Source organism: Onychostoma macrolepis, chromosome 06 (genome assembly GCF_012432095.1).
Source record: "Onychostoma macrolepis isolate SWU-2019 chromosome 06, ASM1243209v1, whole genome shotgun sequence".
In the NCBI taxonomy this organism is placed as follows: domain Eukaryota; kingdom Metazoa; phylum Chordata; class Actinopteri; order Cypriniformes; family Cyprinidae; genus Onychostoma; species Onychostoma macrolepis.
Genome location: NC_081160.1, coordinates 6,047,971 through 6,061,723, shown reverse-complemented (window position 1 = coordinate 6,061,723; position 13,753 = coordinate 6,047,971). Strand labels below are relative to the sequence as shown.

Here is a 13,753-nt window from a genome sequence, read left to right as displayed (position 1 = left end):
CTTAATACATGTTCTCATTGGTAGGGTTCATGCACATGTGAAAAAATTACAGATGCTCAGAGTATGCATAAGATGAGTTGCAAATTCAAATCTGAGCATGTACTTTTATGCAATTCACACAGGTTTTTATTAGTCTTTTGGGAGGATAACAATGTGTTTTACAGGGTACGGACTGCTACAACTAGTGCTTCTAAGAAAGAAGGCAAGACAAGAAGGTCTCTGAATTTGACAAAGTTTGTAAGGTTTGTGGCGTTAGATATCCAGAGTTTAGTTTGAGGCCCTTACTAGCAAGTAAATGTCATATGCTTGAGCACAAATGTATGTTCCGCTTCATATTCCGGTTCATGTTCCGTAAAATCATCAGACTTTTGAATGGATGGAAATTTTGACCACAAACCGAACACGCATATTCCACTAATTTCTTTGGTTTTGGCTTTGCCTTTGTTAGAATAAGCTACCACGTTATTTCACGTTGTTCTATTATCCTAGTATTGTTGATTTATCCATCTGTAAACATAACACAAAAAGTGAATTGTGGTTAATTGTTTTACCTGTTAGCCAGATGCCTCCCCATCTAATTCAGGCTAGAGTAAGCTTTAAAGTGGACCAGACGGCATGCCAGTAGTCAACAGTCTGACTCTGTGAAACTACTCTAAAACCTACTAAATTAAATATGAAATGCATGATGCTTTAAATCTAGTTGTAGACTGATAGAAGGATCTGGGTAATCCTTTTTACTGTGGTATTTTTGCTGTCCACAGATTATTTTCTGATGCCTGTCCAAAACAGTCTCTAATTAAAGTGTATTCAGCAATACCAGTAACATCTTCAAGCTGTCAACAGTGCGGTCACAGCGGACCAGAAAAAATGTCTGCGCCACTGAAGGAGACACAGAACTGTCATAATTTTCCTACCAGTATCATTTGGTAATAGTTCTGGCATTTAACTGGTGATTCGTCTTCAGTGGAGAAGCCATTAGTGTTATTTTAAAGACATTAGAGTTCCAGGGAGGGACGGCACTTCATGTCTTGTCTCCAGTGTCTGTCAGTGAAACTAAACCTGACCACCAATCACTGCACTTCTCAATCTGGAACACATTGTTGAACACTATTACTGAATTCAATTTTTACTGAAGGGAAAAAAAAAGGATTCAGAAAGAGTGGGACATCATGTGAGGTGCAACAAGTAAGTTTAAAGGTTGATTGTCCTTTAAATAACATGAAGTAACTGAGCAGTTAACAGTCAGTTTATAATTGTCACAATAATCTTTTTCATTCAGAAAAGTGGGACTTTTAAAAATAGTTCTGATGGATTTTGATCATAAATCACCGCTCTTTTATAAACTAAAATATAATGAAACATGTCATCCAATACTAGAGCCTTGCTATTTCCTGACAGCCACATTGTAGTGATTGGTTTTAGTGACTTCTAGCTACACCAAGCTGGTCATTTATGGTCAGCTGCTGGTCAAAACTGATTTAGGTGATGGATCAGCAAGACTACAAGCTTGTGTGGCCGTAAATGACCTGGTAGTAGACCTTCCTCAAGACCACTTTGCACCAGTAACAAACCATCTACCAAGTTCCAAACACCTTGACCACCTCAAGCTGAAATGATTAATTGTTTTCAGCAGGGATATAATTAATTGGACAATTTAATTTATAAATAGCAGAAAATTGTTATAGATTTTTGTATTTTCTAAACATTTCTAAATCTAAACATTATAAACCATTGTCCCACTTTTGCTGATGATCTGTGCCACCTTAGTCAAGCGTTCCACCATCTACAACCAGAACTGTCCTATTCTCACAGTCCGCCTTAACCATACCAGTCTACATAAAGTAAATAAAAATTAAATGCATGAAAGTAAAAGTGGATAAAGGTTTTAAACAAGCTGAATAGCTAATATAATAATGGCATTATTAATAAGTTAATACCCTTTAATACAAAAGTAAAACAAACGTTAATGAAAAGTTTAGTGGTTTAATAATGAGCATCAATAATACATTTTTTATTTTAAAATTCTATTTTCTAAATAGCACACAGTTAATGTAACAATTGAAATATTTCCGATATATTTATATAATTTATAAAATATGTATGCTGCACTGTCACACTTTTGCTGATGATCTGTCCCTCCTTAACTAAAAAGTGTCTCAAATGATCTAACTACTTTAATAGTCCACCCTAACCAAATCAGTATACAAATAAAATTGGAAATAAATACGAAAACCAATTAAGAAATAAACTGAAAAACTAATATAATAATTGCATTATACAATACAAGATTAATACAATTTTAATGGATTAATAAAGAGCATTAAAAATGCTAATTTGTTGAATTTTAAATATTTAAAAAAAAATGAACGATCTCTGAAAAATAAAAGCTTAAATTGTCAGTTAGTCATATTAAAGGCTCATTGTCTCCAAGTGATAGCTGTGTGTGTGTGTGTGTGTGTGTGTTTAAGTACTCTACGTGTGCTGACGTACTGTTGACAGGCAGTAAGTAGAACATTGCTGCTGAGGTTCAAAGGACTGGACACATCAGGGTCCGAGAGTCCAGACCTGTAATGCGCCTCCTGTTTGTCTCGCGTCTTGGCAGCCGCCGGGTGCGGTACAGGGGGAGAGCGGCAAGGCTGATAAAGCGCGTCTGCCCGGAGGGGTGGAGAGGAGGGCAGAGACAGACAGAGGGCAGGACTGGCAGGGTGCGGCTGCTTCAGTAGCATCTGAGCTCGGGTCACTTCCATTTCCATCTCAACTGAGAGCCGCGCGCCACAGCGCAGTAGTCAAACAGCCGAGCCGGGAGCCAGAAACCGCTGCGGGACGCGCACTCTGACCGCGGCTCTGCGCAACCAGGACCCGCCTGCAGGCGACTCTAAACGCGCTTGCCAAGATAAACGGAACTTCTCTATTTATTCCCCCTGTCTCCGCTTGGACTGAGAGAAAGCGAGTTTTACAGACCTGAGAGGAGGACCGACGAGCTGGCAACAGCCTCGCCGCCTGAGGAACCCTACGTTTGCCGGGGTGTCTTTCCGTGCGTAAAAGGATGGTGAGCGCCAGGTGTCCTAATAGACTGGTCCTCCTCCCCCTCCGGTGATCTTGCGCGGGGACTGAAGCTGAGATTGGGGGGAGGAGGGTCGCTTTACCATCATCTTCACCATCTTTGACACTCCATCTTTTGGAGTGCCCGCTGGCACCGGTTGGCATGAGACTCTCCACAGCGGCGGCGCTCCTCACCGGCTTCATCTTGGCTTTCTCGCCGGCGTACGACAGCTGTGGACCGGGCAGAGGTTACGGCAAGAGACGGACTCCCAGGAAACTCACGCCTCTCGCCTATAAGCAGTTCAGTCCGAACGTTGCCGAAAAAACGCTGGGAGCCAGTGGGAGATATGAGGGGAAGATAACCCGCAACTCCGAGCGCTTTAAAGAGCTCACGCCCAACTACAACCCAGACATCATCTTCAAGGATGAGGAGAACACAGGTGCGGACCGCATGATGACGCAGGTGAGGCAGACACGCGCAGAAATGTTTCATCAGAGCAATTAGGTCGGCTAAGTGTTCATTTACTCGTTTTTAGTTGAGATTTCAATCCAAAAAAAAAAAAAAGGGTACAACAGTGGTACCCAAATGTACAAAACCTAAAAGATACATCTTTGTATTTACCCCTGAATAATATTTAATAGTGCTTTAAAAGTACATATTAGTAGGCTACCTAAAGTGTATATATTAGTATTACCGTTGTGTACCTTTCTGAAAGTGTTACATGTAGTAGTTCATCCAAAAGTGACAGTTCTTTATTCGCCCTATGTCATTCCTAACCATTATGACTGTCCTCCTTCTGGTGAACATAAAAAGATATCTTGAGAAATGCCTTGGTGTTTTATGTCCATTCAGTGGAAGTCAACTGTAGCCAAAACTGATCGGTCAATCAGGTTTGAACCTGCAACCCTGCAGTAGAGTACTATTACTACTCCTACTATCTAATTTTGTAAAGCTGCCTTTTCAAGATCAAGTGCATTAGGGTACTGTCACTTAGGCTGAAAATTGTAGTGGACACCAGTAAATGTAGGCATCCTTGAGATAATTCAGAAAATATGGTGAAGAAGGTCTGTTTAAAATTGAATCCAAACTGACTTCAATCATAACATCTGGGTCAGCATGTGATGAAGGGTCTTTATCAGTGGCAGAGTGGTGATCGTTCATGGATGAGTGAGGTCTGAACCTGCAACCCTAAGTTTTCAACCCAGATCTTCAACATAGACAGTTAGTACTACAATATTTCCAATGTTTTTATTTAATTTACCATACAGTGTGCTGGGTACATTGTCATACTGTCAAAACTGTAGTGAAGATCAATAAATGTCAGGGATTTGGTTTGGAATGTTCTTGAGATAATTCTGAAAATATGGTCAAGAAAATATGCAGATTAATCATTCATTGTATAGTTGAGACTTTCATGCAAAATGAACTTCGAGATAGACCACCTGGAATAACAAGTGGTTTAGTGTCAGTAGTATGTTGAGTTTATGGCTCAGTCACTGTGGGGTTCAAACCCACAACCCTCAAGTCACCTTCCCAGACTTTTGTCAATGTGGACCCTTTGTTCAAGTCACTTTTTTAAAATTCTGTCTCATAAATGAAAAATGGTCGTGGACAAAGATGCATGTGGGCACAGAGACCACAGTTTTGTTTTTGTTTTTTCACTGAAAAGTGAAAATCCTTGAGTTCATTCAAGGTTTCAGGTCTTTCAGTCTTCATAACAAAGTATATGGGGGCAGGTTTCGTCAAATTAAAGACACAGTCGTTGTCAGGTTATTTTATAACCGCATATTTGAACTTTCTCCCACGGGGCTCTTGCTCAATTTATGTGAATGAATGAACGCAAAAGGGGTGACTGTCAATAAAGTGGAGGGGAAGGGAAACCTGAAACGTTTAATTAAAACAGTGCCGTAGCTGTTTTAAGCGCGATTGGAAAGGAAAACATTAAAACGGCCCTTGTAGATTGAGCATGACCTGTGACTGTTTTAATGTTTACCCGTATGCTTAAACACGACTGCTCGTGATTAACGGCGTACACCCCCTCTTCGAACCGTCAGATATTTTTTACGACGTTGATGTGGTACCGAGTGGAATTTATTTGACTCCAATCTCCCCCTCACCTAAAAGTATTTATATCAGCTCTTTTCCTCTGAATGCCCACATGTTAATATCCAGGAGAGCCACGTGGGAACTGAGGAGGGGCTCGTAGATCTCACCCCGTCTTTACCTGTCACCTCTCCGGCGAGCGCCGCGCTCGTTTACCTGACCTTCGCGCGATTTATGAGGGCCAAACTGTGGCGACTGCTGGAGACAACCTCTGGTCTGTTTTTCCTTTTTATTCTGTGTTATTTTTTTGTTTGTTTTTGTGGCATACGTGTGTAAAAATAGTCGGCTTCACATGCATTTAAGCCTTAATTACACACATATTTTTCTCCACCTTATTTTTGATTCAGCGGCGAGTGGCCCCGGCGCTCTCATACAGGCGCGAGTGTTCAGGGCCCCGCGCCGTCGGAGCGCGCGGGGTGAATGTTTGTGTAGCCCGCGGTTAGTGTGAAGGCTCTCCTCCTGAAAACCCGTCGATCTCTGCTTTGAAAGCAAAACTAACAGAGTTCACGGGCTGATTTATGAAGTCCAGTTCACTTTTGCAACCACAACGAAAAAAGCTGAAATCCACACCGCTTTGTGAATAGGCATCTATTACAGCTCGCCAAGTCGCTATTCTTATCGTCCAATCCGGAGACGTGCTCGGAAAAACGTCTTCATAAATATCTATATTTGTATTCTTATAACTAAAAACACCTTCTTCTTTTTTTCCCCACTCAGATTTCGTTTCTGACATCATGCCAAATGCACATATTTCTAGTTAACCATAAACTATCGTTTCCTTCTGCAGGTCACCATAAACCGGTTCTGCAGTCTTAGAGTTTATCGATCTTGGTCTTTTTAAGATTCACTGCAGCTCTTCAAGGTTCAGGAGTTCGTTGTTTTAACTTTTGGAATGGGGAAGACTTGACATTTTTAAAATGTCAGTTAGCTCCACTCTCTTATATGTGGAGTGGGCAAGATGCATCTAAAATGGTATTCGGTCCCCCAAATCTCACGAGGGACAGTGAGGGTTTTGTTCTTTAAAGAAAAATTTACCCAGAAATGAAACTTCAGTCATTTTGGTGTTCCAAACCCGCATATGATTTTCAAAGGAGATCTATTTGAAAAAGTTCACACTGCTCTATTCCATATAATGGAATCATTCACTAGAAATCCTGGCCTTTGCCGTAGAATGCAAATCTCATTTGCTTGTCTGCATATTCAAACTTACTTACATGTTAGAACCAGCATTTGGCATCAAACCTGATGTGCTTTGTCTTCTCCTGCAAGTTTAAAAATGCGCAAACGCAAATGAAATCTATAGAGTTGTGCAGTGATGGCGTACTTTTGTAGGCTAAGCCGGAAGTTATAGTAGCTTCACCCTGGTTCCCTTGACAAAAAGCCAATAGGATCTATGCTCTTTAATCTATACAGCATTTATTCATCAAGATAACCTTTATAAATGATGAATTTGAAACCTAAACACAATCTCCAGAAGATCTCACAACAGTTGCATGACTTCAACAGCACCACCATTAAGCTTCCAACACTTCTTTTAGTCTTTATTTAAAATCTACAAGTTGGGAGGTTTGAGTTATTAAAGTAAGTAAGAGCATGAGTATGAACACAATGAGGCTGTAAAAGTGGACTAGTGAGTAAATGAGTGTTCCTGCTTCACATGATAACATTTAATATCCCCAACAACCTTTGTAGTCCCATTTAGCCACTTAGAAAAACGTAAAAATCACAGGGGGTATTTCTGAATTTTACGTCGTAGATAAAAATGTGAAAATACCTTAACACAGACCTTATTCCAGGCATTTAACCAAAAACCCATTGACCTTGGGGCAATGGAACCGGAAAGTCGTTTCCAGGTTTTAAGATTCTGCAGTGAATAACGACTTAAATTTTGATCTTCACACAAAGTTATAGTTTAATTTTAGAAGACTTGAAAAATAGTGCATGGGCCACATTTATGATTCATGTTTCAATCATTTCTTTTGAGCTTGACAGTCCCTGGTATCTGCTACCATTGCATTTTCATTTATTATTTGAGAAAGAGCAGTGTGAATATTCTTCAGAACATCTCCATTTGGGTTCCATGGAGAAAAGCAAGCCAAGGGTTTGCATAGATGCAGGCTTGCATACAAGTAAGCATATTTGAGTGTGGGAGAGTGTATTATCATTGTTGACACTATGACTGTAGTCTAAGCATTTGCTGTACATGTTTTGGTTTCAGTGAACCTTGGAGACTCAACAGAGAAACCAAACACACTGGCACTGTATTTCAAATCTCCTTTCCTCTCCCATACCAGCCTCTGGACTGGTCTGATGGTATCCATACAGACCGAGCTCAGCTCTGAGAGATAGATCCTAATAGCACAGAGACATCGAATCACTGAGCTTAGACTCAAACAGATAGTCCGCAGAGCTTTATAGAGTGGCTATTGAGTGGAAAGGTGGGTCTCCAATTCGGAGAACAGAAATAGATGGTTTGATGGCACAACTATGTAGTGAGGACTTAGGATGGCGACATCAAAGAATCTCTGCCGTCACTCAGTAAGCAATTTGTGACCACTTAGTTGGTGGTTATCCAGTGACCTTGCATGTCTCGTGGCCTCTGGTTGAGACAGGGATTTATCAGGCCATGGGCTGAGTGTGTTTGTGCTAACCACAAATGCGTCAGTTCTACAAATGGCTGTCAGGATTATATTTGCCATTGCTCACTGCGTTTCTCACCTAGCAACTGCTTGCCACAGGCTTTTTGACATGAGCGTACTAAAATCCATATTTCTTGCAGGAAATTCACAAAGTCGAGACAATGGCCTTGTGTTCTTTCTCACTCAGGCACGCAAAGCCTCCTTCTGTTTGTTTAATTGGTAACTTATGTATCAGAGTTCAGCATTCAGTTGGGTTTAAATGTTGTCACACTGGTCGTTTACGCTACATAAACCACCAGAAGTACATATTTATATATTTCATTGTGAGACACTGTGGCTGATCTATGAGCTCGCTTTGTACTCATGTCATTAAGTTGCTTTTTCCCCAGACAATGTAAAAAAAATTCACTATAATCATGGTTACTGTAATATTTTACATTACTAATTTCCTTATTAGTTCACATTGAATGCATGTTAATTATTAGCCTGGAAGGACAACAGATCATTAAACACACTTATACTGAGACACTTGCTGCTATAGCTACCTGACAATGTTATTTTAGTATCATCAACATGCTATTATATTTTTCATTAGTTTTATTTTAAAAAATTTCAATTTCATTTTAATTTTATTTAAAGTTGTTAATTTAGTTTTTTTTTTAGTGCTGTCAAATGATTAATCACCATTAATAACATCCAAAATAAAAGTTTTTGTTTACATAATATATGTATGTGTACTGTGTATATTTATTATGTCTATATATAAATACACACACATACAGTATATATTTTGAAAATATTTACATGTATATACATTTATATATTTATACTCTTATATTTTGTATTATATATAAATATATTTAATATATAAATATAACATATTTTTCTTAAATATATAATATATATGTATATATATATATATACACACACACACACACACACACACACACAGTATACACACATATATTATGTAAACAAAAACTTTTAGTTTGGATGTTATTAATCACGATTAATCGTTTGACAGCACTAGACTGTTTTTGGACATTTTTAAAATGTCTATATAGTTTTTGATTATTTTTTATTTAAATTTGTTATTTTAGTATTTCAAGTTAACTAAATGAAAATAAGAAATGTTGCTTTGGCAACTAGCTAAAATAATTAAAAAAAAAAGTTAAGTAATTTTTTTTTTTTATATTTTACAATATTTCAGTTAATGTTTTATTTTATTTCAAGTACTCTAAAAATGTGTAGGTGTGATGTGAAAGTGATTTACTTTGAAACGATTTTCACTCAGAAATTGCTAGTAAATTTCATAAGTAATTACACAGAAGCAGCAAGTAACACATTGAATTAAACATGAAATTTTGAAGTAGAAAGACTGAAATAGTATTGTCTTGTAAAACGTACTCCAATAATCTGTTTTGTTTACAATTTTGATTTTACATTAAATATTTTCTCGTTAAATATAGTCCAATAATCTTTGTGTTTTTACAGTGTAACAATGCTTTTAAAAAAAAAAAAAAAAAAAAAAAAAAGGTTTTAGTTTAAGTTAACAATAATAACCCTAGTACCTGTTATTCATTTAATCACTTTTCACATTTGTGACACTGGACCACAACACCAGTCTTAAGTCGCACAGGTATATTTGTACCAGTAGCCAACAATACATTGTATGGATCAAAATTATCGATTTTTCTTTTATGCCAAAAATCATTAGGATATTAAGTAAAGATCATGTTCCATGAAGATATTTTGTAAATTTCCTACCATAAATATATCAAAACTTAATTTTTGATTAGTAATATGCATTGCTAGAACTTCATTTGGACAACTTTAAAGGCGATTTTGTCAGTATGTGTGTATATATATATGACTGATTTTGTTGCCAATGTCACATTTCTGCATTCTAGTAAGTGATTCTCATGCGTTATTTTTGCAGCGCTGTAAGGATAAGCTGAACTCCCTGGCCATCTCAGTGATGAACCTGTGGCCTGGCGTGCGTCTGCGTGTGACGGAGGGCTGGGATGAAGACGGCCATCACTCTGAAGAGTCGCTGCATTATGAGGGCAGGGCGGTTGACATCACTACCTCGGACCGTGACCGGAACAAGTACGCCATGCTGGCCCGTCTGGCAGTGGAGGCCGGCTTCGACTGGGTCTACTACGAATCCAAAGGCCACATACACTGCAGTGTCAAATCAGGTGAGAGCAGCTGTGTGTGTTTGTGCTGAGGTTGTGCAGGGGGAAAGAGGTCAAGCGAGAAACAGACTAGTCCTTGCAAATAAAAGGTGTGAAAGGAAAGGAAAACAAACATGGTGGGATATTAGCAAATTCATTTTGAGTCACCTTGAAACACTATTTGCATCTCATTTTATTTCTGCAATCAGATGTATTTCTGTGTGAAACAGGCTATTCAATGAGAAAACAGTAGGGTGGGACTTATTTATGGGGAATTAATTGAATTCAGAAAAGTGGGCATGGCATCAATTACCGTTAAACAATTTGGGTAAGATTAAAAAATGAAAAAATAAATAATTAATACTTTTATTCAGCAAGAATTCATTAAATTGATCAAAAGTTACAGTAAATACATTTATGATGTTACAAAATATTCTGAAAGAATCCTAAAAAGATCAGTTTCAAAAAAAATATTAAGCATTGATAATAAAAATAAATGTTTCTTGAGCACAAAATCAGCATATTAGAATGATTTCTGAAGGATCATGTGACACTGAAGACTAGAGTAATAAATTACATAAAAAAACTAAAATATTTAAATGAGATATTTTAAACTGAAATAACATTTCACAATATTATTTATTTATTTTTTACTTTATCAATAAATGCAATTTTATTTAATTTTATTTATCATTTTTATTTTTATTTTTAAATCTAACCATAACTAACAAAGCTTCCCACAGACATGTAATGTGAGAAGACAAGGGCAAGAGATATACACACTGTGGATTAATGAGTTATATAATGTAGAGAGCCATGTTTAAGTCATCTTCAGTATCATATGTCATTTCTTTGCTTCACATGATTATATTAAAACGGCACAATCTTGCAGCACTGGGCCGTCTGATGAATGCACACTTCTTTTTTCACCATTTCTAACATTTACTTTACCTTTCTTACTTTTCCCAGCTATGCTTTACCTTGATCCTTATTTCCATGCAAGTCAACATAGGCTTCATGTAGCTTTCATAGCATCCATAGCCAACATGCTATTTGATCTTTTCTAGTGATAAGAATTAATCAAGCTGGGGGGAAAAGCAGGGAAGCACTTTGACAATTTAATATTCCTGTATCTTCTTCCTATATATTATGTAATTTTGCTGTAAGCTAACAATATAACAACAAGGTAAGACTAAAGTCATTCTCATTCACCCTTTAAGACTTCATTGCAACATAATATTGTGAAATGCATTAGCCATTAGCAGGCCCACAAACAATCGTCTGCATAAATGTAAATATGATCTGTGAACACAGAACTCTAGGAAAATGCCGCAGAATTGGAACATTTGTCATTCAGAAACCTCCACTTCTGCATGCTCGTTTATTAAATATTTTGGCCAGTAATTAAGTTATAAGTATGTTTAAAGCATTTTACCATGTTTAAATGCATTCTGCAGATTTTCCTCCAAAAACAACTGAGAAATGGGGAAAAAAGTCTGCAGTTTGCATAGTTGTTTTTTGGCCCATCTCTTATAGAGATGTGATTTACCATTTTGTTTCTTACATACATTGAATTTCATAATACAATCTCTAATATTCGTTATCTGTTTCTCTGTTTTTCCCACTATTTTCTTTCTCTTTATTCCTTTTTCTCCTGTCTTTCCTGCCCAGATCGTTATGCAAGTCAGCTATCCCTGACATGATCAGAAAGAAAAACAGAGTTTTAGAATCTATATATATATATATATATATTGTATATTGTTATGTATATATTGCAATTTGTACAAAAATTTAAGAGTCCAAAGAGACAAGATTGCTGGCAGTGCCAGTCAAGTCAGAATCAGTCCACTAGGAGGCGCTCCTACACCAACGTCCCAATGAAGAAGAAGTAAAAGTCCCACTTTGAGGACGCCACACTGATCCTATATACCAACTCAACCAATCACTGAGGGAAACACCATAGGACCAACCAATGAACAAGGGCTTAAAGGCCAAAGGTATATCAACTAGTCAGAAGTGAAGATTAGAAACGGGCATGGGCGTTGAATCCATTCTTTATTTCCTTAATGAAACATTTCTATTTCTTTCTTTCTTTCCATTCTTCTCTTCCATTCCTTCCTCACACTTTTCTTCAGAGCACTCAGTAGCAGCAAAGACGGGCGGCTGTTTTCCTGGAGGGGCTCTGGTGACGATGGAGGGCGGCACTCATAGACCAATCCGAGACCTACGAGCAGGAGACCTTGTTCTGGCCTCGACGGGAAGTGACGGGACTGGCGAGCTCGTCTACAGCAAAGTCCTCACCTTCCTGGACCGTAGCCCCATTGCCCAGAAGCACTTTTATGTGATCAGCACTGAGGATGGGGCCAGCGTCCGCTTAACGGCAGCTCATTTATTGTTTGTTTGGGTTGGAAACTGCTCCAGCGGGGGCCAGCCAATGCCTGGATCCCTCCGGACGATATTTGCCAGTGATGCCCAGCCAGGGCAGTGTTTGCTGATCGTCGGTGAAGGAGATCTCAGGAAGCGTGTTTCACGGATCACTCAAGTGGAGGTGCGGGAGGACCTGGGGGCTTACGCCCCACTTACTGCCCATGGGACTTTGGTGGTGAATGGAGTGATGACCTCATGCTACGCTGCGATGAATGAACCACAGCTAGCTCACTGGGCATTTGCACCTCTACGCCTGTTGTACAGCTGGACCGGACCGGATCGGATCCTTAAGAACGGCTTACACTGGTACTCTCAGGTCCTACTCAGTGTGGGAACACTACTGCTAGACTCAGAACTCTTCCACCCTTGGGCCTTAGATGATCACGAAAGATGATGGGTTGAAAACGAACTCAGAGTTGAGTGAGTGGTGGGAAGACAGACATGGAAATGATTGAACGCTCAGGGTTTATGACTCAAAGGGACAGATCACCCAAAAATTAAGATTCTGTCATTAATTACTCACCCACGTCGTTCCAAATCTGTAAGACCATCGTTCATCTTTGGAACACAAATTAAGATATTTTTGATGAAATCCGAGAGCTTTCTGATCCTGCATAGACAGCAACGCAACTACCACATTTAAGGCCCAGAAAGGTAGTAAGGACATTGTTAAAATAGTCCATGTGTAGTTGAACTGTAATGTTATGAAGCTACGAGAATACTTTTTGTGCACAAAGAAAACAAAAATAATGCATACATATGGTGCTGCTGACGCAGGAGCCGGCTTTCTGATGTAGAACGTTCATCGTCTGTGCATTCTGGTTCGAATAAGTAAGGCTGTGCAAAAAATTGCAAGTCACCCTCTCTGTCTGTTTCATGTTTAACGTGCAACTTCCTCTGCTTGTAAACAAGGTGCAGCGCATCCGGGTTCTACATCAATAGCATCACAAGCATGCATCGTGGTACTCGCGTCGGAGACTGACACGAAAGACAAGAAATTGTTGAACAAAGTCAATATTTTTGTTTTCTTTGCACACAAAAAGTATTCTCTAAGCTTCATTAAATTAAGGTTGAACCACTTATGTCACATGGACTATTTTAACAATGTCCTCACTACCTTTCTGGGCCTTGAATGTGTCAGTTGTTTTGCTGTCTATGGAGGGTCAGAAAGCTCTCGGATTTCATCAAAAATATCTTAATTTGTGTTCTGAAGATGAACGAAGGTCTTACGGGTTTGGAACAACATGGCGGTGAGTAATTAATGGCAGAATTTTCATTTTTGGGTGAACTATCCCTTTAAGGGATTGTGCTAAGTTAGGCGAAATCTACCAAAAGCAGACTTTTTAATGACTAAAGGTGAAGAG

The 13,753-nt window shown here is 38.7% G+C and overlaps 1 protein-coding gene across 1 annotated transcript; it reads left to right on the top strand.

The window, feature by feature from the left end:
* The first annotated feature begins 2,512 nt into the window (after positions 1 to 2,512).
* On the top strand, positions 2,513 to 13,537 carry ihhb (Indian hedgehog signaling molecule b). Its single transcript, XM_058777786.1, has 3 exons — positions 2,513 to 3,505; positions 9,725 to 9,986; positions 12,098 to 13,537. The coding sequence occupies exons 1-3, from the start codon at positions 3,206 to 3,208 to the stop codon at positions 12,781 to 12,783; spliced, it is 1,248 nt and encodes a 415-aa protein (XP_058633769.1). The 5' UTR covers positions 2,513 to 3,205; the 3' UTR covers positions 12,784 to 13,537.
* The last annotated feature ends 216 nt before the right edge of the window (positions 13,538 to 13,753 follow it).